The 27,904-nt window shown below is 44.8% G+C and overlaps 2 protein-coding genes and 1 pseudogene across 7 annotated transcripts in view; 1 reads left to right on the top strand and 2 right to left on the bottom strand.

Annotated features, from left to right (window-relative positions):
* Ak9 (adenylate kinase 9) overlaps window positions 1-25,937 on the bottom strand; it is a 196,106-nt gene extending 170,169 nt beyond the window's left edge. For 2 of the 3 annotated variants that reach the window (XR_015644675.1, NM_001431778.1), the window contains exons 1-7: window positions 25,632-25,882; window positions 19,682-19,809; window positions 18,330-18,393; window positions 15,808-15,860; window positions 15,610-15,706; window positions 13,786-13,898; window positions 7,887-8,072 (exon numbers count right to left, since the gene is read on the bottom strand). Coding sequence is in view for 2 of the 3 variants with exons in the window: in NM_001431778.1 (NP_001418707.1) it covers window positions 7,887-8,072; window positions 13,786-13,898; window positions 15,610-15,706; window positions 15,808-15,860; window positions 18,330-18,393; window positions 19,682-19,798 (630 nt within the window). In the remaining variant the exon portion in view is untranslated. The other variant, XM_087597256.1, reaches the window with a different exon arrangement.
* Window positions 1,203-2,761, bottom strand: LOC147998730 (U3 small nucleolar RNA-associated protein 15 homolog pseudogene; annotated as a pseudogene).
* Window positions 25,938-26,350: 413 nt separating the features above from the next.
* Fig4 (FIG4 phosphoinositide 5-phosphatase) overlaps window positions 26,351-27,904 on the top strand; it is a 123,524-nt gene continuing 121,970 nt past the window's right edge. For 3 of the 4 annotated variants that reach the window (XM_087597553.1, XM_087597552.1, XM_087597551.1), the window contains exon 1: window positions 26,351-26,628. Coding sequence is in view for 1 of the 4 variants with exons in the window: in NM_001047096.1 (NP_001040561.1) it covers window positions 26,563-26,628 (66 nt within the window). In the remaining 3 variants the exon portion in view is untranslated. The remainder of the gene's footprint in view (window positions 26,629-27,904) is intronic. The other variant, NM_001047096.1, reaches the window with a different exon arrangement.

The raw sequence follows: 27,904 nt of genomic DNA, 5'->3' as shown, positions 1-27,904 counted from the left end.
TAAACACTTTCAGGAAAGTATCTGGATACAAAATTCACCCAAAATATCATTAGCTTTCCTATATATAAATGACAGACTGAAAAAGAAATCGGGAAAATAATAGCCTTAAATAATATAGAATAGTTTAAGGTCATCTTACCCAAGGAAATTTAAAAACTTGCATGATAAAAGTTCCAAATCTTTCAAGAAAGAAATTGTAGAAGACATCAGATGATAGAAAGATCTCCCATGCTTGTGCATTGGTAAGATTAACATAGTAAAGATGACCACCCTATCAAAAGCAATCTGCAGATTGAATACAGTCTCCATCAAAATTTCAACATAGTTCTTCACAGATCTTTTTTTTCAAGAAGAGCAGAATCTCTTTATAAAAAAATATAATTTACAATGAACTTTCAAAAACAAATTTTCAAAACAAACTCACTGCTGTTTGAATCTGACCTACAAAATGAAGAACAGAGAAGAAGTGTTAAGCAGAGAAAGAGAATCGTTACAAAGGGTTACACATACAGATACACTCTAAGACACAGGCACAGGCTGAAAGGCCTTCACAATAGAGGAGAGGACAGCTGAAGCACCGTGAAGACCGAAGGGAGGCAGCAGGCTGAGGGGCGGGAACTGGTTCAGTCAGTTCTCTCTGGATAGGCCAGGCTAAAGAAAACACTGGTGGTGGGCACAATTTGGGGGTGACAAAACAGACTCATCACACCCTAAACATACTTCCAGGGGGCAATATCCAGTGTTGTGCCACACTTACAAGACAGTCCCACAGCAGCTGATGAAAGCACTTGACTCAAGACTTCGAAGACACCAGCAAGGGGGTAGGGGGAGGCTCTCGGGGCAGGGAGGACAGAGAAGGATGTTTCCTTGTTGCTGTTCTTGATATTTCCCAGGCTAAAAGCAGAAAGCACAAAACCAAGGTTGTTCTCTTGGCAGGACTCCACTTGGAACCCTCTCCAGAGGGCCACAAGGCCCCACAGCAACTGAGGTTTTGGCTCCATTAAGGTCAGTATCAACTCATCCAAGGTCAACAGACACTGTGACCAAGACAACTAAGGTCTTCGACACAAAATAAAAGAAATCAATACATGGAAAACCACATCTTGAAACAGATACTTATGCCCCAATTTTAGTTAATCCAGTCTCTTCCATCAAACTTCTGTCAATCATCCTTTTGAATGTACTGAAGCCGCCCTCTTCCTGGTAATTCACACAGTCACACAATTCCCGTTAGGAGTTCTTGTCTGTGTCACTGGGCTGCCTCGGTGACTCTGTCTTCTCCTCTGGGAGTTCGGCAGGCACGTGCTCCGACACAGGGGCACTGCCATTCCGTGTCATGGTAGCAAACAGCATGTCCATCATCCCCAAGGTTTCTAGGAGTTCTCTTTGGTAATCGATTTCTTTTTCTACGAGTCCTTGAAGTACTATAAACTTTTTATCGACTACTGATGACTGGCCAATCACAGGTAAATATATATCAATGATTATTTCAGCAGCATTAATCAAAACGGGGGCAAATCTCGGCTGAGACAGATTCCCTATCAAAAAGTTAAGGACCCGGGTAATCTCCTTCTTGTTGGCAAGGACGCCTCTCCAATTCAGTTCCTTTATGATGGAAACTGTAACCTCAGGGGTCTTTATCACACAGTTAGGTGCTTCTTTGCTGGCCTATTGATCACAATGTCATCCCGTTGCTTCATGTAAATTTTTCCTTTAATAAAGGTTCGATATGCAGGCCTCCTTCTCCTGGGAAGAGACTCCTTCTTTGCTTCAGACTTCCGGTGTTTAATGCTCAGTATTCCGTTGGTCATTCCTACAACAACCGTCTCATCTTGATGAGAAAGCGCCAGACTCAAGACTGAGGCTGCATAGTCAAAGCTGTGGACGACTTTGTAGGAAGTGGTGCTGTAGATTTTGACTTTCCTGTCCAGTGAGTCGGAGAGTAACCTCTGTCCAGAGCTGCTCAGACACAAACACGTCACCATCTTGTGATGATTTTTCAAAGAAACAAGCAGCTGCCCGCCTTTTAACATGTCCCAGACTTTAACGTAGCAGCCCCCTGCAGACACCAGAAGCCCTCCAGAGGGGAAAAGGAGGACACTCTCCACAGGCTGCCCATGCTCGACACAGAGAACATTTTTATTTGTCCGGGCATCAAACATCTTCACGGTATGAGCATATGATCCTGTTACAAAAAGGTCTGGGTTCATTTGCTAGCACAGCCACACCTCACATAGAATGTTCTTTGAACGTCAGAATTTCTTTGGAGTTTGGAATATCCCATAATTTAACAGTATAGTCATCGGCTCCAGAGACCACGTGATATTTGTCAGCTGTAAAATCTACTGTATGAACCGCTTTTGTGTGGCCTTCAAATTGCCCTCCCACTTATATCAAAAAGTTGAACCACGCCATCTTTACTGCCAGCGACAAGCAACTGACCATCCTGGCGAAAAGTAGCACAGTATGCTGTGTCCTTAAAGTGGGAAAAGGTTTTTACAGGCTCTTGAGAGTACCGGCCATAAACGTGGATCCTTGAAGAAGCTGTGACGGCATAGTTATATGGAGGCTGAGGAGAAACGTCTACTTTGGACACTGCACCAAATTCCTTAATCTGAACAGGGGTCTTATAGTTGTTCCAGTACGGAGTGTCTTGGGTGATTTTCTCACCAAGTACAGGATATGTCTGAATCACTACAGGTTTATAACCGGCCATGGTTTCATGCAAGTGCACTGTTGGACGGGAGTCAGTAGTCTGGAGCTAAAGAACTGCAGCGGCTCTGCCCTGGGTAGAGGAGCAAAACCTGGGTCAGAATTAAATCGAGGAGGCAGGTAAGTTCAGTGATCCCCTAAGAAGCCTGGGAAGCCCCAGAGCAGAATGTCCAGCATGTCAGAGATCACAGTGAGGCCTGAGCAGAGCCTGAGCCGCCATTGGGAGCCATCATCGCCTACCTCCTTGGGGTACCGAGGGTCCGCTGAGGCATCCCGATCCCCAGGACGATTCCCCAGACTTCGCCAGCTCCCTACAGCAGACCACTCCTTCTTCACAGATCTTAAAAGGACAACTTCATATGGAAACATACAAGCACACACATGCACATGCACATGCACACGCACATGCACACGCACACTCCAAAACAAAAACCAGGATAGTTAAAAACAATCCTGAACGATAAGGCAACTGAAGGAGATCTCACCATTTCTGATCTCAAGTTATACTACAAAGCTATAATAGTAAAAACAGCATGGTACTGGCATAAAAAGAGACACGTTCATCAATGAATTGAAGACTAAGATGTAAGTCCATATACCTATGGACACTTGAGTTTTTATAAAGACGTCAGAAATACATATTAGAACAGCAAATGGTGCTGGTCAAACTGGATGTCTGCTTGTAGAAGAATGCAAATAGATTCATGTTTAGCACCCTGAATAAAACTCAAACCCAAGTAGATCAAAGACCTCAGCATAAAACCAGGTACACTGAACCCAACAGAAGAGTAAGTGATGAATAAACTTGAATGCTTTTTCATGGGAGATGACTTTCTCAAGAGAGCACTGACAGAGCAGGCACTAAGATCTACAATTAATAAATTGAACCTCAAAAACTGAAAGGTTTCTGTAAGGCACAGGACACCATCAGTTGGACAAAGTGGCAGCCTACAGAATGGGAAAAGATTTTTACCAACTCCAAATCCAATAGAGGACTAATATCCAAAATATACAAAGAACTCAAGGAATTTGATATCAAGAACCAAATAATCCAATTTAAAAATGGGGTACAGAATTGTGGGATGATGTCACAGGTGAGGCAGGCACAAGATAGAAGGAGGCCTGTCATTGGACAAGAAGGAAGGATGGGTGGGAGAAAAGTTTGAAAGAAAGAGGAGATGGGAACGGAAGAGGGGAGGAGACTGCAGAATAGTCTGGGACAATATGGAGGCTGACGTTAAGATTCCACGATGTACCTTTACAGGTTGTTATCAATGTTCTTAAGGGATGGATGTGTATTGGGCTTTGTATGTTTAGGTGGGCAATTATATCTTATCAATTGGATCAGAGGTTATTGTGTGGTTTTTCGTGTGGAGAATTGAATTTGGGAGAGTGTGTGGGACGCCACCGAGTTGGGATGTATATTTCTAGCATGGAAACCTGCCTTGGGAACTAAATAGGTAGAGAGATGGCTGCCAGGCTCAGAGAGAGGCCTTCGGCAGTATGATATGGGATGGAGCAGAGCAGGCGAGACACTTTGCTGACTGAGATTAAGATATCTAGCAAATATCTTGGGGCAGTACGGTGCTGGACCTAGAACAGGTAAAAAGACTGATTTACTTTTTATAATTTTACAACAACAGAGAATTATCAATAGAGGAATCTCAAATGGCAGAGAAACGTTCAATGTTCTGAGCTACCAGGGAAATTCAACCAAAACTGATTTGAGATTCCATTTTATACCTGTCAGAATGACTAAGATAGAAAAAAAAACCCAAACAACAAACAGCTCAGCCTGGTGATGAGGAGGAGCAAGCTGAATACTCCTCCATTGCTGGTGGGAATGCAAACTTGTACTACCAGTAGGGAAATCAGTGTTTTGTTTCCCCAGAACGCTGGCAATGAATTTACCTCAAGACGCAGCTATACCACTCTTGGGCCTATACCCAGAGGACATTTCATTCCACCACAAAGACACTCGCTCAACTGTGTTCATTGCTGCTCTGTTCGTAATAGTCAGAAACTGGAAACGGGTTAGATGTCCCTCAATCGTAGAATAAATAAAGAAAATGCGGTGTGTTCATACAAAAGAGCAATACTCAGTTCTTAAAAGATAAGCATGGTATGTATTTGCTTATATGTGTGTATTAGCCATTAAATAAATGATAACCAAGCTATGATCTGCAGATCCAGAGAGGTTAGGTGTAGAGGAAGGGATCAGGAAGGACACATGACTCTCCCTGTGAGGGGGGTAGATTTTAAGGGGGTGGAATGGAATGGGGGCAGTGGGGAGCAACAGAAAGAGCCTATAGGAAGGGGGAGGGGAGATGGGATTGGGGGAAATGAGGAGAGAGACAACTAGAATTAAAGAGCGTTTGAGGGTTGGTACGGAAGCAGTGCAGTGGAAATTTCCTATAATACATGAAGGTGATCCTAATGGAGTCTCCAAAGAACGAGGGAGATAGAACCCTACTTCCCAGCTCTTGTCACCAAACATGGCTTCTAGTACCAAGGCTGAGTTTCATCCATTTGAGCTGTTTGTCATAGGGTCTTATAGAAATCCTCAAATAACCCAGGCTGCTGTCAAGGTTGTTCTCCACAAACTGACAGTAAAACTTCACGCTGAAGACAACACCCACATAGCTCACTGAGCGTGGAGCAGTCGAGCCAGTGCCTGCACAGAACCTTCATCTCCACATTTTAGTGTCTGGGACATGGAAAGGTATTCAGGAGGCTGCCGAAAGAGAAACATAAACGATGACCCAACAGTAAAATCTTTGATCCACAATCTGTCCTAAACATGCTAGGGCAGCACAGATCTCGTGGGGGTAACCAACAGATCCGATTTGACTTAAGGCCCACTACCCATCTGTGTGGGAAGGTTGACACTGCTTGGGTAATCAAGAACCAGGGTCTAGGTAGTCCAAAGGCCTAGGGTAAAGCCAAATAGTACTGGTCTTAAAAAATGACAATAAAACGACCCCCAATGATATTCTGCTATACTCATAGATGAGAGTCTTATTCAGTCACCATCAGAGAGGCTTCTGCATGGAGCAGATGGGAACAAATAGAGACCCATGGCTAGGCATTATACAGAGAGAGAGAGAAGGGGAGGGAGGGAGGGAGGGAGGGAGGGAGGGAGATAGACAGGGAGAGAAAGAAACAGAGACAGAGACACAGAGAGAAGCTTGTAGCACAGCTTTAAATGGGATGTCTCTATCAAATCCTCCCCTCAGAACTCAGGGAACCCTGCAGCAGGGGTAACAGACAGCAGGGTCAGAGGACAGCAGGAGAGCATGGTCCTCTAAAGCTTCTGAGCAAAGCTCATGTGAACTCAGAGGAACTGACCCAGCAGTCACAGGGCTTACACGGGCCTGCAACCAGGTCCTCTGTGTATACACAACAGTTTTCAGTTGAATGCTTTTATGGGATTCTTGAACGTATAAGCAAGTGGCTCTCTGATTCTTGTGCCTCCTTGGGGATTTTTTTATTTTTCTGTTTTCTTGTCTTGTACCACTTGGATGTGATGGTGGCTTCTGCTTATTATAATTTATTTTGTTATCTCCTAGAAGCTTGTTCTTTTCTAGTGAGAGATGTAAACGTAGTAGACCCAGATGGGAAAGAAGGTGGTGAGGAGCTGGGAGGAGTAGGGAGGGGAAGCTGTATTCAGATTATATTGTATGAGAAAAGAGTCTATGTTTAACAAAAGGGGAAATACATAAAAATGTGTATCATTGCGGACTGCAGGGATGGGAAGTAAAATCCCACCAAGATAAAAGACAACCAAACTGCTGGCGGGGATGCAGGCACAAAGGAACCTCCGCCTGGTGGAAATGTAATAGGCTAGTCGCTGAAGAGAACGACAATGTAAATTCCCGCACGATCCAGCTAAGCCACCGGTAAACTGGTAAAGGAGTCCAAGGCAGCGTGCAAGCGCTTCCTGCAGTCCAGCAGAGTTACCATTACCATTACAGTTATCAGTGCTCAGCACTACTCACAGTAGCCAAGTTATGGGTTTAGCCTACACGGTCATCTGTTAATAACAGAAAAACAAAACATTGTGTGTGTGTGTGTGTGTGTGTGTGTGTGTGTGTGCGCGCGCGCGCAGATGTGTGTGTGTCTGAGTGTGTGTATGTGTGTGTCTGAGTGTGTCTGCATGTATGTGTGTGCACACGTGTGTATGTGTCTGAGTGTGTGTATGTCTGTGTCTGCGTAGATGTGTGTGTGTCTATGTGTGTGTGCATCTGCATGTGTGTGTCTGCATGTGTATCTGCATGTGTATCTGCATGTGTGTGTGTCTGTGTGTATCTGCATGTGTGTCTGAGTGTGTGTATGTGTGTGTCTGAGTGTGTGTCTGAGTGTGTCTGCATGTGTGTGTGCACACGTGTGTGTGTATGTGTGTGTCTGAGTGTATGTGTCTGCATGTGTGTGTGTCTGCATGTGTGTCTATGTGTGTATGTATGCATGTGTGTCTCTGCGTGTGTGTTTGTGTGTCTGCATGTGTGTCTGCATGTGTCTGAGTGTGTGTATGTGTGTGTGTGTGTCTGAGTGTGCTGCATGTGTGTGTGTGTGTGTATGTGGTATACATACATATGCAATGTTTTCCTGCCATAAAGAATGAAGTTATGTCATTTGCAAGGAAATCCAGAACTTGTCATCATGCTAAGTGAAATAAGCTATGCTTGGGAAGGAAGACTTGGCACGTTTTCTTTCCTATGTGGAATCTGGATTAAAAATAACAATCAGGGGGTTGAGGATTTAGCTCAGTGGTAGAGCGCTTGCCTAGCAAGCGCAAGGCCCTGGGCTCGGTCCCCAGCTCCGAAAAAAAGAAAAAAAAAAAACAGTCAGCCCTGAAATATTAGGGTGACTGTGTGGAGAAAGAGGACCAGTGGGAAGGGTGGTGAGGGCACGTGGGTGAGTGTGGTCAAAGAACATTGTGTGTGCATGTGAAAAGGTCAAGACCAAACCCATTGTTCTTTGTAATTAATTACACTGGTTGTAACTAACATATTTTAAAAACTCCAATAGTTCTGAGAACACGGTTATCTTCTGCTATTTCCTCCAGATCACAAACACTGTAAAGAACCTAAATTTTCTCCATCACCTGCTTTCTTTGCTGTCACGTAATTAGAGTTTAAAGGTGTCATGTGGTGATGGTCACACTGAACCATTACCTCCTCCTCTTCTTCTTGTTCTTCCTCTTCCTCCTCTTCGGCTTTTCCTTCCTTGAGGACTTCCTTCTTCTTTTTCCTGCGGCTCTCAATAATTTCTGGGTCCCACTGTTCTCTGGTGTATATGTAGCCTGTAGTACTGTGCTGTCGTTGCCCAGAAATTCTTTGGCATAAATCGTAGTCACTGCACTAGGAAACATTATTAAATAATTTAAAACATTTCATTTCCTAGGAAGGCAGGCTCATGTGAAACCATGCTAGGGAGACAGGCAGAACAGTCATTTGTCCTTTGAGTGAGATACTGTGCTTCTCCTCTCTGAATCCCACTCTACTCCAAGCTCACACACAGAGCTCTGTAAATCTGTCCATTTTTCTGAATTGCTCAGAAAAAAGTGTAACTTTCCTTTTTCTCTCTGTTTACTTTTTAAAAATTACTCGTTATTATTTGCTGTGTGTATGGGTGGTTTGCCTACATATATGTCTGTGCTCCCCATATGTACCTGGTTGCCCATGACGGCCCGAGAGGGCATCAGATTCCTGTGACAGAGTTATAGAGGTTGTGAGCCATCGTGTGAGTGCTGGGAATTGAACCCGGGTCCTCTAGAACAGCAGCAGTTGCTCTTAACCACTCAGCCACCTCTCCAGGCGCTCTCTTTTCTAGACATCATTTCTCTGGCACTTTGGGCTTCACTCTTTGCACAAACTTCAACTTCGCCTGATTTTAAACGTTTTGAATAAGTTTTTACTTCCTGTTATCTTATCCACTAGATAAATTTATTTTTTTTTCCTTTAAAGCAAATCAATACTGTGATGGTATTTTGTATCAAAGGCCAGTGCATGGCGAATTTCAGTACAGGATTTGCCTGCCAGGTCAACAGTTTTATTTGTCCAAAATTAATGCATATGAGATTATTAGACAATTTAAGTAGAAGGAAGAGGGCCAGCAGAACAGTGGAGGGAATAAAAAATAGAACAGAAGACCAGTTTAACCTACAGAGCTCCAGGGAGCTTTTATTACTTTAGCTTAGAGAGGCCAAGGAGGAAGGGAAATGAAGGAGAAATTAATAATCTCCTACCGAAATATTCATAAATACTTGTCATATTTATAAATAGAATATATAATTATATTATATCAATATAATTATAACACAATGTATTATAATATAATTATAATGATAATATAATTATAATATAATTATATACATATAATATTTCATGAAGTTAGAAATGGGGCCTCATATCTCATGTTATCAAGCCTTCAACTTCTGCAAATGGAGAGTTTATTCCATGTGGGAACCAACGTGCAAACCAAAGTGTATGAGTAGCATCCGTCTCTCAACATGCTCTCGTGTGTGGGTGTGTACGTGTGTGTGGGTGTGTGTGTGCATGCATGTGCACGGGTTTACTCTGCTCTCAAGCTGGCTGAAGGGAACCTGACATTTCAACTGATGCTGGCACCCTCTCCGGTGACAATGGCACACGGTGGCCTTCTCAGCCACACCTGAGCTCTCTCTGTGTGCTTTATGAACGCGCGTGGGACGGTAAACTCTGCTCTCCTGAATGTTCTGTGGGATAAAAAAATCTGGAAAGAGGGAGTGGGGAATTGTTCTGCAGCTTAAAGCGCTTGCTGAGCAAATGGGATAACCGGGGTTTAATCGCTCGAAGCCTCTAAAGCAGAATACAGAAGTACATACACATTGATGATCCGGGCGCTTCTCCAGGGGGATGGAAGGATCTGAGAATGGTTTCCTACAACCTCTGCCACAGGGTGTGTGCTGACACACACACACACACACACACACACACCCCAAAACTAAAAGAAATATATTTGTATGAGGCAAGCATTAAGTTAGCAAGGGGCCCTCATGTGCCTCAGACAGGGGTCCTCTAGGTTTAGAAGCGTGAGGATCCCCGGGAAGACGGCAACCTAACAGCGGGTGCTGCTCCCACAGTCTCTGATTCTTAGCTCAAGAATTCCTGTTTGAGTGAGTGTCAGGACACGGCTGCCTTTTGCTCTGAGAACCTGCTCTAGCTGCCTACTAGCCACAAGTGTTCTCTTAGCAAAACCCCTTTCGAGTATATCTCGAAGGCCACACACTTTTACCTCAAAAAAACTGCACAAGCGTGCACATTTTTACGTACAATCTAACGAGACTTGTGGATGCTTTGAGATTCATGGATGGCTTCCAAGCCAGAGACTTCTAGGCCACAGAGACTACAGGCTTTTATCCAACTCACCTGCAAATACTGAACAGCTTACATCGCACTGGGCTGTGTTACAGGTGGGCTCTCTACATTTTGGCTACCCAGTGGAAGCTAAGAGAAACAGTCACTCTCCCATTTTATAAAGGGACTAAGTTAAGGACTTGCTTCGCTGTGGGGAGCCTTCTGTTATGATTTCTGTAGAAGACTTCTCATTTTAACTGAGAGATTCATTCTTCCTGAGGAAGGGCTTATCTCTCCACCAATGACTAATCACAGTTCCCCCTTCTGCTGCTTCAGGCCATTGGGCACGTGTGGCTAATTTTAATTGTCAAGTTGGCACAAGCTAGAAATACCCGGGAAAGTTTCACCTAGGGACTGTCTAGGTCAGGGCGGCCTGTGGGATGGTCTGGAGAGGGCAGTCTTGAGTGCTTTAATTGATATGGGACTGGGTTGACCCAGCCTGAAAGTCATATCATCTGCTCCTCTTCTCCTCCTCCCTACTCCCCTCAGCTTAGCGTCCTGGTCCTAAGAAGAGAGCAGGAAGTTGGCTGAGCAGAAGGTACGCATAGATTTGTTTCCCTCTGCTCTTGACTGTAAATGTGATGTCTAGATATTTTCAGTTCCTGCCGCCTTGACCTTCCTGCCATGGTGGACCATGTCCTGGTTTATTTTCTGTTGCTGTGATAAGCATCGTAAGCAAATATATAACTCAGGGAGGAAAAGATAGCTTACATTCCCAGGCAACAGCCTGTCATTGGAAGAGATCAGGGCAGGAGGAGCCTGGAGCAGAAACTATGGAGGAGGCCTGCACACTGGCCTGCTTCCTGACTCGGCTCGGCAAGCATATTTACAGAGGCCAGGACCACTGGCTAAGGGACGGTGCATCCACTGTGGGCTGGGGCCTCCTGCATCAGTGACTACAGTGCCCCACATACGTGCTTACAGGCCAGTCTGAGCAGGGCGAACTCCTCAACTGAAGGGCCCCGCTTCCACTCCTCGGTGACTCTGCTTTGTGCAAAGCTGATCAGTGGAGACTGTGCCCAGGGTATTTATCACAGCAGAGGTGAAAGCAGGAAGATTAGAGCCATGTTCCGTACTCTAACTTAGTAAATGTTTGTCCTTTTGGCCTGTGCTCTCCCTCTGCACCAAATGTTAATTTCCTGTGTCACCTGCATCTTACTTCATGGACGTTATATTTGGCTTTAGCTAACTTACCTTCTTCCTCTGTTAGCAAATGTTCTTAATGTGGGACGTTCTCGAGTTAATCATATTTTATAAAACAATGTATCTTTACTGTGTGTGCAATGGCGTTTTGCTTGCAGGTATGTCTGTGTGAGGGTGTTGGATCCCCTGGACCTGGAGTGACAGACTATAACTGCCGTGTGCGTGCTGGGATTTGAACTCACGTCCTGGAAGAGCAGCCAGTGCTTAACTGCTGAGCCACCTCCTCAGCCCCAGGACTAGTATTATTTTTTAATTTGGTCTTAGTACATAGCCCAGGCTTGACCTCGAACTCTTGCTTCTTCAGCCTAAGCTAAGATGCTTGGCCGTGCGTCACCACACCTGGCCTGCTCAGAATTTTGACTTGTTCCTGCTCCCAGCACACTCAGAGCTAGGAGGCTTCCTCTCTCGCCGCTGACCCTGACACAGCCCGGAGTCTCAACATCAGGGCTGAGAAGTAACTCTTTTGAGCTGTCATAAGCCCTTTGAAGAGCCAGGCAGTATCTGAGCACCCGAGCTTGTCACTCACTTTCATACAAACAAGTAGGCAGAGTCCTATCGGATCACGGCCACGCCCCCATGAGACAGTTGTCACCGGAGGGAAAAGGAAATCAAGGCATCTGAGCGTGGCCTGTCGAATTCTAGATATCTAAAGAGGAGAACTGGAAAGAAGACCCAGTTCTGACACGACTGATGCCAGATGGCGTCCCTTAACGTTTGTACGTTTGAGCCATTTGCCTACTCTCTTATTTAATTACTAAAGTCATTAGGAGCTCTTAGGTACCACACGGTGTACAAAGTGACACCTGGATGAGCAGCTGTGGTGTATGCCCTCATGGGAGTTCGGAAGGGAAACGGACAACTGCAAAAGAGAGCGGTGAGAGAAGAAACAGGAGAGGCTCCTAGAGAAGCATTGAAGTAAGCATCGTGGGGGAGGGGCCATGGGGGAGGGGCCATGGGGGAGGGGCCATGGGGGAGGGGCCATGGGGAGGAGCTGCCAGGGCACGTTCTGGTGAGATGACGCGCGCACTGCCTTACAAATTAGGATTTACGATTAAGTTACGAGCAAGTTACTTATGATTAAGTCTGGTGGCGGGGCAAGGGAAACACCCAATGTTTCCAGTGGGTGGAGCATCAGGAGCAAAAGCACAGATGTGTGATACATGCATTACTATTTCCATAACTACTCAGCAAGCATAAAAATGTGAGCTAGAGGCATGGCTCGGTGCCTAAGAGCATGTACTGCTCCTGCAGAGGACCTAGGTTCGAAACTCAGCAGCCTAATCAGATAGCTCACAGTGACCTGGAGCTCAAGCATTGGGGTTGGGGAGGAGGTCTTGGCGCCCTCTTCTGGCCTTCTTAACGTTAGACCCTAGACAAAATATTAGGCCTAGATGGGTTGTTAAGGCCTAGGTAAAATATTAAGGCCTGGGTAGCAGTTACCTGGCTTAGCCTGCCATTATAAGAAAATGTCCTCAAATGTTTCTGCTGTTACCAGGACCCTGAGTTAAGATCAAACAGGGTTTTTAAGCCCTAGATCTATAGACATTTGTGCCAAGTTACTTCACCAATCAGGATTTAGGGATAGGAAACTTTATTTTTTTTTCTTCTTTTTTTTGGAGCTGGGGTCCAAACCCAGGGCCTTGTGCTGATAGGTACTTTCTAGTGCCGAGATTGATTACATATTCTGTGCCCTGGGAAAGCAGTCACGACAGGAGTCAGTAGAACTGCTTTGTGGAGTTTCCCATAATGAGCTTGGACCCGAACCAGCCACCCAGCAGCACCTCCTGCGCCTGTGTGTGAGCTTTTATGATAGGTGCTTTTATAAGCTGGTCCTGGGATGGACTCCAACATAAGAGAGTCACCTGCACCAATATGAGAAACTATCTGGAATACAACTTTGAGTAGGGGGTCAAGTAAAGTCTGAGTTCACAAGACCTCACTAGGAACTGACTTCCTACTTGGCAGAAGGAGACAAGTGCTTGGGTAACTGATATCCTGGTTGGCAAGTGACGTCATGAATGCTAGAGAAGGCAAGTCCCCTGCCCCAGCTGAATACCCCAACCAATGGGAGGAGGATGAATGTACAACAAAGACGTGTTCCTAAGGAAATCCCCTATCCCTAAATTCTGATTGGTGAAATAACTTGGCAGGATGTTTGTGGGTTTGGGGCTTAAAACTCTGTAGGATCGAGTCATGGTTGAGTTCTGAAATCTGGACCATGGCCCTGGTTGAACATTCCTGGGGCATATGCTTAATAAACCATCATGTCTGACTGAGATGGGTGTTCTGTGGTTTGCAAAGTGACTCTTGAACCCTAACACTGAGGTGTCTGTACCCGTGTGTACAAGCTCCCATACAGAAACACTATTAAAGACAAAACAAATATATTTTTTTAAGCCTGAAAGCATTCCTTGAACTTAAATTCTCTGAAAAACAAAGGTTTGCTGTCCCGGGAAGCAATTAATATCTTTACCTTAATATTGATTATGACATCGGGCTGCAATTCTAAATGTTTAATAATTTCTATTTGCTTCAAAGAGGTCATGTTATCCTGTGAGAGTGACGGAATTTCAGTGAGGATGTAGCCTGTAAAACATAAGTTGACAGTGTGTAATATTGTCACCATGGGAGGGCAGGCTTCATTATAGTTAGTTTATAAAATACTGCATGGCTACTACTGAGTAAGTGCGATTCATAAAATCATATCACAAATTTTAAGTTTGTTAGTTAATAGTTATTCCTGTATGAAGTGTAGCTATGAATAATGTTTTCTGGTAAAAAAAAATCATCAAGCTAAGAGGAAACGTCTTTAAAAACTCTAAGTCAGGGAAGATGGCTCAGTGGGTAAGGGTATTTGTCACAAGACCAGTGACCTGAGTTCGATTCCCCGGGATTCGTTTACTAAAGGGAGAGCCAACTCCCTCAAGTTGTCACCTGACCTCCATATGTATGCCGTAGCTCCTCCCTACCCCTAACAATACATATTCTAAATTCTTTAAAAATCTGTTTATTTTAGATGAAACAGTTATGGAAAGAAACTGCATGCTAATATTTCTTTTAACCCAGGTTAGAAACAGTCCTATGACTTTTTATATGACCTATTAAATTAGTACCAAAAAACATAGCAGGTCACCTGCATATGCGCTATCTATGTAAATTACAGAGAGTGAAGAAACACCCAGGTATCATCTGTAGTGCATAACCATCAGAATATAGTAAGAGTTAGGCTTTGGACATCTATTGGCTTGCATCCCACCCAGAAGCCTACATCTTCTCATTAAATGTGTCTTGGGTACTGCAGTCATATTGATTTCCTTAATACACCTTTAAATTATGTCACTTGCTTGGCCCAAGAGACATTTCTTTTACTAATGAAATGGGTCTCAATTCCTCAGCTAGAAATTAAAGGCCTTTGTTAGGGCTTTATTAAAACATTTTATTGGGGCTGGCTCGAGTTCAGAGGTTTAGTATGCTATCGTCACGGTGGGAAACATAGCAGCATATAGCCAGGCAGACATGGTGCTGGAGGAGCTGAGAGTTCTACACCCTGGTTCACAGGCAGCATCAGGAGACTGCCACATTAAGCCTAACTTGAGCATAGGAGACCTCAAAGCCCGCCCCCACAGTGACGCACTTCCTCCAACAAGGCCACACCTCCTAATAGTGCCACTCCCTATGGGCCAAGCACTCAAACACAGGAGTCTATGGAGGCCGTCCCTGTTCAAACCACCAGACTTCAATATATTTTTCTGCTATTTCTGATCTATTTCAGGTGATGTTGTTCTCCCAAGGATATATTAATGCTTCTTCCCCATTTTGTTGCAAATATCTTGGTTTTGGTCTTTTCTCCTTAGTTGCCCTGGCTTCTGTTGCCTTGTCTGAAGAATTAGAGGAAGCAAAGCCCTTGCTCAGAACCCTTTTGTACAGGGAGAGACTTTTTGGGTGTGTAATCAGAGAGCAGGCGGGGTGAACAGTAGTTGCCCAGGCAATGTGTAGCCTCAGAGGGAGGCTGCTCCGCCACAGAGACTGATGCCTACCACCCAGGGTGACAGGAGAGCTGTGGGTAGAAACCAGAGGCCTTGCAAGAAGGGTTATGACATGTTTTGATGCTGTGACTCTGGGTAGTAGAGCGCTAAACAACACTGGGTGGTTTTTTAAAAGTAACCGTGGACATTTGAGGATTAAAACGAAAAGATACATTTGAATCTATCTGAGATGCTCCGCTCGGGAGGGGCTGGGGGATTCCTGAGCCATTATCTAGAAAGAGGAAGGCGTGCATGCGGGCGAGCACACATACCAAAGTGAGAAACTTCTGGAGACTTGATCTTCTCCAGGACCAACTTTGTGACCAGCTCGTCTGGGACGGTGTGACCGCTTACCAGCAGTGACTGCAGCTAGAACAACAGGCACAGATGTTATGCGTTGCTGTAACTCTCTATCTGGGATTCGCAAGCTTGGGGTTACCGTAGTACTTTTGAAATGTAGATTTGCTCACCATAGTTCCGGTTTCATTCTCAGCCGCAATGTGCTCTTCCAAAACCGATATAGCTAAAACATGAGTTCGAAATATGAGTGCAAGCTGAGACTGGGATTGCTAAAGTTAAGAAACGTTTTCTGATTGTTTGGTAACCGGTAGCGAAGATTAATGTGGGGGTGTCGCTAAGGGGATTTTCTAAGCATATTTAGAATGCTACATCGTTTAAAGTGGCTCACAGCAGGCAATGAACTGTTCTGCAGAGAGCTTTTGCTGGCCACCCACCAACTCAGCAATCTTAGTGGAGTTACTGCCTAAACACCATCGTGCCTTGGATGAGTGCTCTGTGGGAAGCAGTAGACAGAAGGAGGAGGAAAAGTGGTGGTGGTGACAGCTGCAAATGATCTCACATCACACAAAAAAAAGTAGACAGCAGTATTATCAATCTAGATCTTTTTACATCCCAGTCAAAGGAAGAACCTTGCTGGGCTCAAGAGATGGCTCCGTGGCTAAGGGCGCTGGTTCTTCTTCCTAGAGGTCCTGAGTTCAAGTCCCAGCAACCACGTGGTGGCTCACAACCGCCTCTTTGATTTGATCCCACATCTAGCAAGCAGAAGTATACGTGTATGTCAGCGCACTCATGTACGTAAATGAGTAGATTTTTAGTAATAAAAAAGGAACCCTGAGAATTCCAGGAAATATGCCATTCTCTGATGGAAGAGAGCCCAGTGAGATGGTGGGACCCCATCTTTTAAGACTTCCTAAACATAAACTTTTTAATTAAAAAAAAAAAAAGCTGGAGAGGTCGCCCAGTGGCTGCTCTTGTACAGGACACACATGGTGGCTCAGAGCCGTCTGTAACTCCAGTTCCAGAGGCTCCGAGCCCTCTTCTGGCTCCTCAGGCACAGGCACATGAGTGTGAACATTCTGTCATGTTGTCCTCATCACTCCTCTGTCCATCTGATGAACACTGACTTCCTGAGAGCATCAACCCAGCCATGTGCTATTAAATGTGTTTGGCTCCGCCTTTCTGCTAAACCTCTATGGGCCACCTCTCTAGCCGTTCATTTTTTAATTAAAAAAAGTTTATGTTTAGGAAGCCTTAAAGAATGGGGTCAGGTCCCCACAATTCCACTGGGCTCTCTTCCATCAGGCAAAGCAAAGCACCCATACAATAGAGAGAAACAAATCTTTTCTTAAAAGGGGGAAACATTTCAGAGTTCTAGGAGAGTGTGCTCCCAGTTACCAGACTATTCTACACACACACACACACACACACACACACACACACACACGCACACACACCTCATTTACACTAATGGAATGCAGTAACATCCTTGCCAACAATGACTGCAGTTATTCCAGTGAAGTCAGTGGCTCACCAACTTGTTAGGCAAATATGAATCAGTGTGAACCATTTTTAATGATATGAGGTTATTTTCTTCTTTTCTTATATTGCTTAGATTTGGTTCTAATTATACGAGTGTTGTGTGTGCACATGTGTACGTGCTGTGTGTATACCTGTGTGTGTGCACGCTGTGTGTATGTGTGTGTGTGTGTGCACATGTATATATGTGAGCACATGGAATGAAAAGCTAGAGATCGACCGACTCATTCCTCTGGATCTTTCCACCTTGTAGGCGGGGCTTGGGACTTTCTAGCCAATTAGGCGAGGCTGGCTGACCAGTGAGCTCTAGGAATCCTCCTGCCTCTGCCTACCCAGCACAGATCATAAGCGTGTGCCATCTCACCTGGCTTGTTGCGTGCATACATGCTGGGGATGGAACTCAGGACCCCATGCTTGTGTGCTTGTGTGACAAGGACTCTCCCGATTGAGCCCTCTCTTCACTCCCTTCTGTGACAAGTTTGCTATTTATTCTGGCCTTACTTTTCTATTAGGAAATAAATAGCTTTACTGGTTAGAAGGATGTGGTGTGTGTGTGTGCTGTGTGTGTGTGTTGTGTGTATGTGTTTTGTGTGTGTGTGTGTTGTGTGTGTGTGGTGTGTGTGTATGTGTGTGTGTGTGGTGTGTTTATGTGTGTTGTGTGTGTGTATGTTGTGTGTGTGTTGTGTGTGTGTGTTGTGTGTGTGTGGTGTGTTTACGTATGGTGTGTGTGTGTATGTGTGTGTGTGGTGTATGGTGTGGTGTGTGGTGTGGTGTGTTTATGTGTGTTGTGTGTGTGTGTTGTTAAAAATAGACCTTTTTCTAATAAAAGTAATAAAGTCCTGGGAAATGCTCTGAAGAAAAGCGTCAGTTCTTTCTCTCTTCATTTTTTACGAAGATGCTCTCTCACACACATATAAACAGTTCTGATGGAAATAAAGATTTAGCAGAAAGGGAGAGCCAAACACATTTAATAAACGTGGCTGGGTTGATGCTATTACAAAGTCAGTATTCATCAGGCAAGCAGAGGAGTGATGAAGAGAATATGACAAAATATAAATTATGGAATCTCAGACAGGTGTTCATCATGCAGTTCTACTTTATATGAGTCTTTGAAATTGTTCATACTAAAATACTGAGAAAAAAAAATCAAATTTACCTTCAACACGAATACATTTCCATGCCTGTGCTATGCTCCGGGCTAACGTTGTCTTCCCAACCCCCTTTAAAAGAGAAATGTTTTTTAAAATACAACAAAATGGTCACGTCATGGTTAAGGAGAGGCACAAACTTTAGGAATCCCATGGATGGTTATTATTCCATAAATATTTACCTATAAAATGAAGGGAGCCCTATGTATTTACAACTTCGTTTTCTCCGCTAATTCTTACGTATTATACACATCCTGACCTTTTAAAGTATATTATCCTTTAAGGAAATTGGGAAACTATACCTGGAATTAGGAAGCTGTGCCATCAGGATATTGCAAGAATTTATAATCTTAATTATAAACCATTATAAAATATATGGAGATTTTGGCGACTTCTGTTTAAACAATTTTCTTTCTTTCGTCTTCTTTTTGCAGTACTGGGGTTCCACATATTGTGCCTATGTAGGTGAAAACGTTCCTTAACCAATATCATGGGATGGGGCCTGTGTTTAGTTCTTATTCTGAGACAGAGCCTCAGTAATTGTCCCAGGCTGGCCTTGAACTCACTCAGCAGCCAGGGTGGGCTTTAAGGTTGTGACTTTCCTGCCTCAGCGTCCTAAGCTGCTCATGAAGTGACGTTTGCATCTGGGTGACGTCAGTGGTGACCCTTTTAGATACATAATGAAAATTGTTGGAAATATTTCTTGGTACCTGTCCTATGGTTCCTATCAGAAGTTAAGCGAAAGATGGGATTTCTATTAGCTGCTGCTGTTCTGGAAGTTTCCCTACCTGAACAGCCCCATCCCCTAACTATCAAGTAGCTTTGCAGCTGAAAGCCAAGCTCACACTGGGGGATCCTTCCTACAGCTGCCTAGAAGCAGACAGTCTTAACAACAGCCCCTTCTGGTTTCTTCCCACTGTGTGAAGAAGACAGTTGCTTCTCTAATATACTACATACTCACTGACCCCGGCCCCAGCCCCTTCCAGTGCTAAAACATACCTGCTTCTACAGCCAGAGCGCCTCAGGACAAGTTTCTAGGTAAACCTTACATCCAAATAAAATCTGAAATAACCTTAGACCTCAGATCGGAACAGTCACATGGCACAGAGTTTCTATAAGTAATTTCCATATAATATTAAAGCAAACCTTCATATAGCTGTGGTTCCTTTGCTGGTGCACAGCGTAAGAAGACAGACAGTTCCTATGCAAAACCAGGGTCGTATCGGAGTTGAAGTAATGTTGTGAAAATATATCAGACACTAAAAGATAAGCACACTTTGCGGATCCCGTTCTTGTATGCTAATATAAGAGTAAGAGTTTTTAAATAAGATATAGTCAAGTGTGAGGAGAGATAACTTACAGGTTTCCCAAATATAATAAAGCAGGCTGGTTTGGACAGCAGACAGTTCCTGTCCGTTTCATCTTCGTTAAAGATGTCTGCGAATGGATGTTCTTCTGTCTTTTCTTCAGAAGCCATGATTCAGAATGCTACGATAGAAAAGGCGGAGCAGAAGGGCTTACGGTGTGGGGCAGTGGTGTGGGGAAGATCGCTGAGAACTTACTTAGCTCAGAAACCTATCATCAAGTGTGAGAGAAAAACAGCATGTAACCAAAGGTGTTCAAAGGAAAGCCAACATGTCCAAAAGACCAAATTTAATATATATATTTATATTTATATATTTATTTATATATATCTGCAATCATGTTGCAATACTTTTAAATTTCTACAAGGCTTTTGGAAAGCTTTTGCCAGTTTGAGCTGTTAAGTGGATTTCTGGGCACAGCCTTCTTCAACTTTAAGCAGATTTTAATTTATGCTGCTTCTGTTGGAAGGAATCAGAATACATTGGGACTGTAAGTTTTTGAATTTGTACGAAGACCACATCTTATTTTCAAGCACTTGTAAATTGCTTATGTGTTTAAACCAATAAAATGTTTACTCATACAATGAGTCTATTATGTAAATAATAATGACATAAACCATTTTTCTTGGCTACAGTGAAATAATTATGAATGTATTTAAAGCCCAAATTCTGAAAACTAAACAAATCCTAATAAAGTACTTTAATAGATCAATATATCCATAAAAAATTAAAATGGAAATTATAGACTGTTAAATTCATGCTAGTATTATTAGCTAGCACTATTAAATTAAATTGTAAAAAGTAGAAATAAGACAAAATGTGAAGATATAACCACAAAAATAAAATAGAATGTTGGAAACAAATTCCAACAGATCAGTTTGAAAGGCAAACTTTGACGGACTGGATTTTAAACCTTTTAAAGGTCTTTCTTTGCAGGTCTCACATCTCACGATAAGCAAGTCCTGGGCTGTGTCCCCGGTCCGGCATTTCTCAGGGAGAAGCTAAAGCCTGTCTCAGTTATTGCTCTTGGAATGCTGTGCGGACGGTGCAGAGAGAAATGTTCACCCAGGAGAACTTAGACCAGACAGGAGTTTCAGGTACTTCTGTTCTTTCATGGCTAAACCCCTGGCAGCGCCACCCACAGGCTGACTTCATTGCTGGCTAAGTTCTTGAAAGCTTGGAAGAACGGAAACCCACGTTAACAGAGGTGGAAATGCTGGACCTGCTTGGGCAACTGATTAGAGAAAGGTGTTAAAGGTTATAGAACTGGGAAGTTAGATTGAAATTACTGCGAGGTCAGAGATTCATTAGCACGCTGTGCTCTCTGGAATGGCGAGGGCTACTCCTTCACTAACGCCATAACGCGGAGGCATCGGCATCAGTGCGGAGTTGCCCAGTAGTGGAACTTTGTAGCCCAGGGCTGCGGGTAGAGGTGAGGCTGTTCTGGTTCTGGGTTCCCATGTGTCACCGGGGATGACTGGCTTTAGAAGGGCAGAAGCCACTTATAAACAAAATTTCAAACTGGAAAGCTGCCTTAGGGCTTTATTGCTGTGAAGAGACACCATGACCATGGCAACTTAAAAACAAAACAAGACAAAGCAGAAAACCAACCAAACCTTTTATCGATTCTTTGTGAATTTCACAATGTGCGCTCCAAGCCCACTCATCTCCCTGTTCCTCCATATCGGTGCTTTACCCTTGCAAACCTCCCAAAAGAAAAAATAAAAATAAAAACCTCCATGTCGGGCTGGACAGATGGCTCAATGGTTAAGAGCACTGACCGCTCTTCCAGAGATCCTGAGTTCAAATCCCAGCAACCACATGGTGACTCACAACCATTTTTAATGAGATCTGATGCCCTCTTCTGGTGTGTCTGAAAACAGCTACAGTGTATATAATAAATAAATTACAAAAACAAAAACCTCCATGTCTTCACGGAAGCTGCCGTGTGTCACACAGTGCCCCACACAGATACTCGAAATCTTCATTGCAATGACTCACTGGTCATTGGCTTCTGCCACACTATCATTATTAGATTCTCACTGGGACTCCTCTCAGATATCCTGTTGTTGCCCCGTGTCCTGTTGTCATGGAGATCCTGCAGCTTTGGATCTGCAAGACCATTCCCTTACATGCTCCAGAAGATCTTCGATGGGGTAGATGTTGGCGTGGGCCAACTCGAAGCCCTGGATCTGGCAGCCAAGTTGTTCTGTCTCCAGCTCTTCCAAGCTTGGGCTACCAACACCAGCTCTCTTGCTCTCCTGCCCTTGGGGCTGGCTTGCTCATGCCCACACACACCACGGGGGCCACCTCTGCCTCATGAAAGCCCCACAGGTGTCTGCGGCACTAATTCACTGAGGAGGAGGCTGGGAGTCCTCAAGAACGGACTGAAGCAACACTCCACAAGTATTCAAACGGGTGATACCTTACTTCTTTTGCGAGAGAAGCTTGTAACCACCAAGAGGAGAGCTCTGGGGACTGACATCTGTCTTTCTAGCAAGGACCATTGGGCAGAGAGAGTGCTGCAGCAGCCCACTGAGTGGTAAACTAGAGAATGTGATAGAGTCTAGGCAGGTCTGGAAGGGCAAAAATAAGGTTCATAAATATGTATTCCAGGCCCCCTATTCTGGGCCCTGTTATCTGTCTCTTATGTTTCTATTTTAGGTCAAAACTTAGTTAGCACTCCCTGAGAACAGCTATCAGAGAGAAAACATCACGGGAGAATTGTGATGTATTGATGGAAGCTGTAAATGCCACGCTTCTAGATTTTAGTGGCTCTGGCAAGTAGCTTTGAAAAATAGCAATCAAGGTAGATGTTCCTGCAGGCAGAGCCTTAAGCAGAGCTTATAATTCCTCAAACTGGCGGGGGGATTCTGAATGGCTTCATCCAGGGCACACAGGAGCAAGGTCAGAAGAGAAAAAGCCCATGATTGGACTTGTAAACCACTTGGCAGATACACTTAAAGTGAGCCCTTCCCAGCCACGCTCTTTTGTAACTGCTTCCGTTGAATGCGGTTGCGTGGGATCTGTGACTTGCTTTTCATGATTATTTTATATTATATTTTGCTTTATCTTAGCAGTTGGGGAGAGGCTTCCCATGGGCTCTGAAGTCAGCCGCTATATTGTAGGAGGGCCCTGGAGTAGGGAGAGCATTGTCTGGCCTCCAGGTGTGGAGAGCAACAGGTAGCCAACAGCTAAAGGAAGCAGGAACCCCCGGTGCTATTGCCAGAGATGGATTTTCTCAATAATGGAATGGATTCCTAGTTGTCCATCCAGTGGAAAGTAAATTTCAGTTAACACCCGATTGCAGAGGACCCCACTGATCTATGCCACAAGCCCTGGCCGTGGAAACCGTGAGGTAATAAACAGTTTAAGATGTCAAATTTGTAGCGATCTGTTCTGCAGCATAGAAAACCAAGTCCATCCACAAACCATCCACCTATGAAAATGTACCAAGCAAACAGGTGAGCAAGGTAATCATCCCGCAGATGCCAGCCAGTCTTTCCCGGCTCCTCTTAGTCCTACGGGTTCCTAAGTGGAAATGCCTTGGTGGCAGGGATAAAGTAGCTAACACTATGACGTGATTTAGTGAGGCTCCTCCACGATAGTCACTAAACCGATGTTCTACATCTCCACAGCAGAGATGATGCTAAGAGTTTAGTGTGATACAATCTCTCCAGGAGCCGACCTCCCATCACTGACAGACTGGCTCTGCGGGACTCTTCCCACCGTGAGGGACAAGTGACATGGGCGGTGGGGAGAGTGTGCCTTCCCTATCTGGAGCCTGTTGGCCAGCACCGCTAACAAATGGTTACATTGTCTCATTTATCATCATGAAGCTCACGTGATATCGCATCAAATCAAAGGCTTTACAGTAAAGAGTGTAAGATGCGTGCAATTGTGAGATCCACTTTCTCCACCACATCCCAGCTCGCTTAGAAGCTGCCTGCGTGTTAGACAGACCTCCCAAAGGTCCCGGTATGGCACACTTTAGTATTATGTGGGATAGAGACAGCCAGTGTATTTCAGGACTAGAAATATGCTCTGAGCCAAGAAACAGGAGAAGTGGCTCTCATCCCCACACCCCTGTGATTGACACGGGCAATTCGGATGGACTTGGGCAATTTCTCACAATCTTAGGCTCTGGTGGTGGTAGACTGGGTTTGATTGCTAGGAGAGATGGTTGTATCAAAGATCTCAGTCAAGGTTTCATAAAACTAAAAGAATTGTTACCAACTGGTCACTTTTGGACCTAGGAGGAGCCTATGAGGAGTCAGGCTGGCAGGGGAGGTAGGCTTGGTGTTGTATAGCTGGGGTTGGAAAAGTAACCTTAAACTCAGGATTCTCTAGGACATGTATTCATGCCACAACACAGGAATGAAAGCAGGACAAGCAACTTAGACTCACATTAGTCCTGGCCAAGAGTAGGGAAAGCCTAGGGATGTTAGAGAGACGGAGATGACTGAACAGTTAGACGCCCAGGGTTAACTGCAGTGGTGAACTCTGCAGCCGACTTCATTAACTTCCCTAGTCACTAGCCTCAAGGATTGGCGATAGGCTGTCACCTCAGTGTGGGGACAGTGGGTATGAGTGGCTCACAGGGTGGAACGCAGCAGATCCCTCCTCATGCATGTGCGATGCAACTTTTCTAGGTTACTACCAGACTTTTGGATACCAGTTTGTGGGACTCTGTGGGTGAACTTCCTCCAAGCTGCCACGCCCTCTCTGTCTGAGTACAGGCAAACTGGAATTTCCAAGACATCCTACTCTGCCATAGCAGGCTTCAACCAGTTATACACAGGAGTTGGCGAGCGACCACAACGCCCCTCCCCCCACTCCCCCATCTCCCCCAGCCACAGCTTCCTGGAAAGGGAATGGTTCCAAGGTATGTACTCCTCATTCCCTAGTGAGCCTACTTAGCTACCGAGAAGCTTGCTTGACAATATTCCCCTTTTCCAAGTGCCCCTTCCCGCCCCCAGCTTCTGGGGATTCTGGAAACAACTTGGCACGTGATGTAAACCAAGAGAGTTCTCAAAGAGAAGTGGTCCACTGTAGTATAGAATAATAATTGAAAACAATATTTGAAAATCAGGTTATATTATTTTTAAAAAGTGACTTTCTTAAGTCAAAACGCTCTTCAGACGTTTAGCTTACACTAGGAAGAGCTGGTTTCCATTTCAAAGTGGAAAAGTTAAACGGTGCGATTCAAGATGGAGAGAGGCGGATCTCTGGGGCTTGCTGACTGAGGGAGCGCATCCAGCCTAACCTCTGGCTTACACATGGATGCACACACGCACACAGACAGACAGACACACACGCATGCACAAGCACGCACACACACAAGCACGCACACATGCACACACACGTACACACACACAAATGCACGCACACACAAATGCACGCGTGCACACACACACACACGCGCGCACACACACACACACACACCAGCCTAAAATGCCAGAACTGAGACTCCTGCCACCTTTCTAGTTTCTCAATTAAAAAAAAAGATGCATTAAACTGAAACGAAACCTATAGTAGATACTCATACTTTAGAAACCTTGTAAAGTCCTAACTGTGAATCTACAGCAAACTTTAATATCCTTTTCAGCTATGAGTTTGCATTTTTAAAGTGTCATTGCCTTTTCAGCATGAGAACCCTCCAGCGGTGAATTCTGGAATACAGAGGGGTCCCTGTGAAACCTATCACTTCCCGCCTATGCTGGCTTAGCCCCCCACTATGTTACACTCTGAGGCAGGTGTTTAGTCTGTATTTGTGAGGCAAATACCTCAGCTGAAGGGAGAACTGGTTTTTTGAAAAGTCGATTTATGAAGAGATCGTAGTTAAGCTTTGCAAGAAAATGAACTGATCTGGGGTCCCCTCCGGAAGGGCCCTTCCCTGCAACTGATAACTCAGAAGGTGGACTATGCCCTCCTGCCTTTGCTTACCTGGTCCCTGTGAACGGTATCTATCTCCTGGGGACCTAGGGATCTGTTAGGCGGTTGCCTTGGAAACCTATAGGCGGTGTTCAGGGCCTCTTGGAGGGCGGGGCCTCGGGAGGTGGCGCTGTAATTCGGAGTGAATTCTTAAGCTTGGGCTTAAATGTAGTCATAATTGTAAAACACCTTTCCCACAGTGTGGAGGCGATGAACAAAGCGAGTGCGTATATTGTCTACTTATGCTCAGACAGCAAACGGGCAAACCTTACCTTAGCTAGAACCGACTCTTAACAGCAGCGCGCGCCCCCTACACGGCACGGTCCCTTTTAGAATTCAGACCGTTAGCCTCACACATAAAATGTGCAAATACCAAAGGCGCTGCATCTAAGTAATTAAGAAAGATTTGTGGGCCATACCGCCACAATATGAGCTTTAATTGACTCTCGTGGGAATAAAATAGGCGACAAAAGAGGGACAATCACTGGCATCCAGGAAACAGGTTTCAGGAAAATAAAGAGTAGATAGGAAGAAACAGACCAATTGCATCACAGAAAAGCTGCTTCAAAAGGAGAACCCAACCACCTGATCTCTTTTCTTTAAAGATCAACATAAACCAGATTTTTTTCTTTTTGTTTGGCTTTTGCCCTTAAGAAAGATGGCACCCTTAGCATCCGCCCTCAGCGACGCCTTGATCTTGTAGCCCCGCCCCTCGCGTCCGGACCTGGCCTGTTGGGAGGCGGGGCTCGGGGAATCCGGAAGCACCGGGCTGCTGCTGTCTCCTGAGGGTTTAGGGTTCCGACGTTGTCATCGTCAGGTGGATCTGGTGTGCTGGGTCTGCGTGCGGAGTCTCCTCTGTCTCCGGGGGGGGGGGGGCCCTGAAACTGTCACGACCTAGGCCGCGGCTTGGTGCCCTGTAGTGAGGCCTCCATTGGCTGGAGCCATGCCCACGGCCGCTGCCCCCATCATCAGTTCGGTCCAGAAGCTGGTGCTCTATGAGACTAGAGCTGTGAGTATCCGCAGCGGCGGGACGGGGCGGGAGGACAGTGCAGCGGGCGTCGGGGGACTCTGTGGAGTCGTAGGGAAGAGGCAGCACCCGGTACAACTCCCCTCTCCTGCAAGCTCCGCTGCAAGCTCGCCTGCCAGGACCATGCAGTCAGGCACTGGTGGGTTTGCACGTCTGTGCTGCTTTGGAACCTTGGCTGGAAAATGTGCATGCAAACAGGTGCTTGTGGCATACAGGAACTGCGCACAGCTTCTGAACCAGTTCCTCTTACTTGCTTTCTCATAATCTTGAAGTTCTTGAGTCCACTCCTTATAGTTAAGTCAGGGGGGTATGAAAAAAAATGTGAACTTTGCCTAGGTAGCTTCTATTTTGCGATTCTGTGATATACCATCACTGTGATTGGTCTTAATCATATGCACAGTTTTTGCTGGTATTCGAGGTTCTGTGACCCGGACACTTCTGTTAATAGTTCTCCGGCTTGCAGAGTGGTGCTAATAGAACTTACTATTTTCTCATTTCTGTGGTTGGGAAACAAAGTTACTATAGTGTGGCTTATCTGAATCTGGCCTTTACCATGATATTAGGGTGTGTGTTTAAGATAATTTACTTCACAGTCACAAACTTATGAGTATCTCGTACGTATATTTTCAGCGAACTGTGGCTAGTCTTCAGTAGGGGGAGTACAAGAAAGTATTTACCTTCCCCCACCCCCGTTTCAGTCATTACACCGTCCTAGTAGTGTCTGTTTTGTTTTATGTGTGTACAACTTCTGATTCTAAATTAATTTGGTAAACAAGTCCATTTGATGGAATCAAGACCAGAAGATGGACAATAGTATTTACAACTATCACCACATCTCCTCAGAGAGCCACGTAGAAATACCCAGTTTTAACACTGAAATAAGACTTTACACTTTTTGTAAAATGGGCTGGTAAATGTCCTTAGTAAGAAACTTAAATACATTGTCACATAGGAAATTTAACTGAGCATTCTGAGGACCTGGCTGAGATGTTGTGTTCTTTATAAAGCAGAATTTCTTTTCCACAAGTCTTCAGTGGCACCCATGCTGAGGAGGGCAAACCCTGTCAGAAATTGTAATTAATTAATTAATTAATTAATATAGTGTGTGTATGTAGTGCACGTCCATGTGTGTGCCCACGTGGAGAAGTGTGGAGGCCAGAGGTTGACTTTAGATGTCTCTCATTAAAGCTGGAGCTTCCATATTGACAGACTGGCTGGCCAATGAGCGTCCCTCCTCCCAGGCTCCGCCTCTCTGCTG

The sequence above is a fragment of the Rattus norvegicus genome, chromosome 20 (genome assembly GCF_021556685.1).
Source record: "Rattus norvegicus strain SHRSP/BbbUtx chromosome 20, alternate assembly SHRSP_T2T, whole genome shotgun sequence".
Lineage (NCBI taxonomy): Eukaryota > Metazoa > Chordata > Mammalia > Rodentia > Muridae > Rattus > Rattus norvegicus.
The sequence above is the reverse complement of the archived record's forward strand: the minus strand, read 5'-3'. Positions and strand labels throughout refer to the sequence as shown.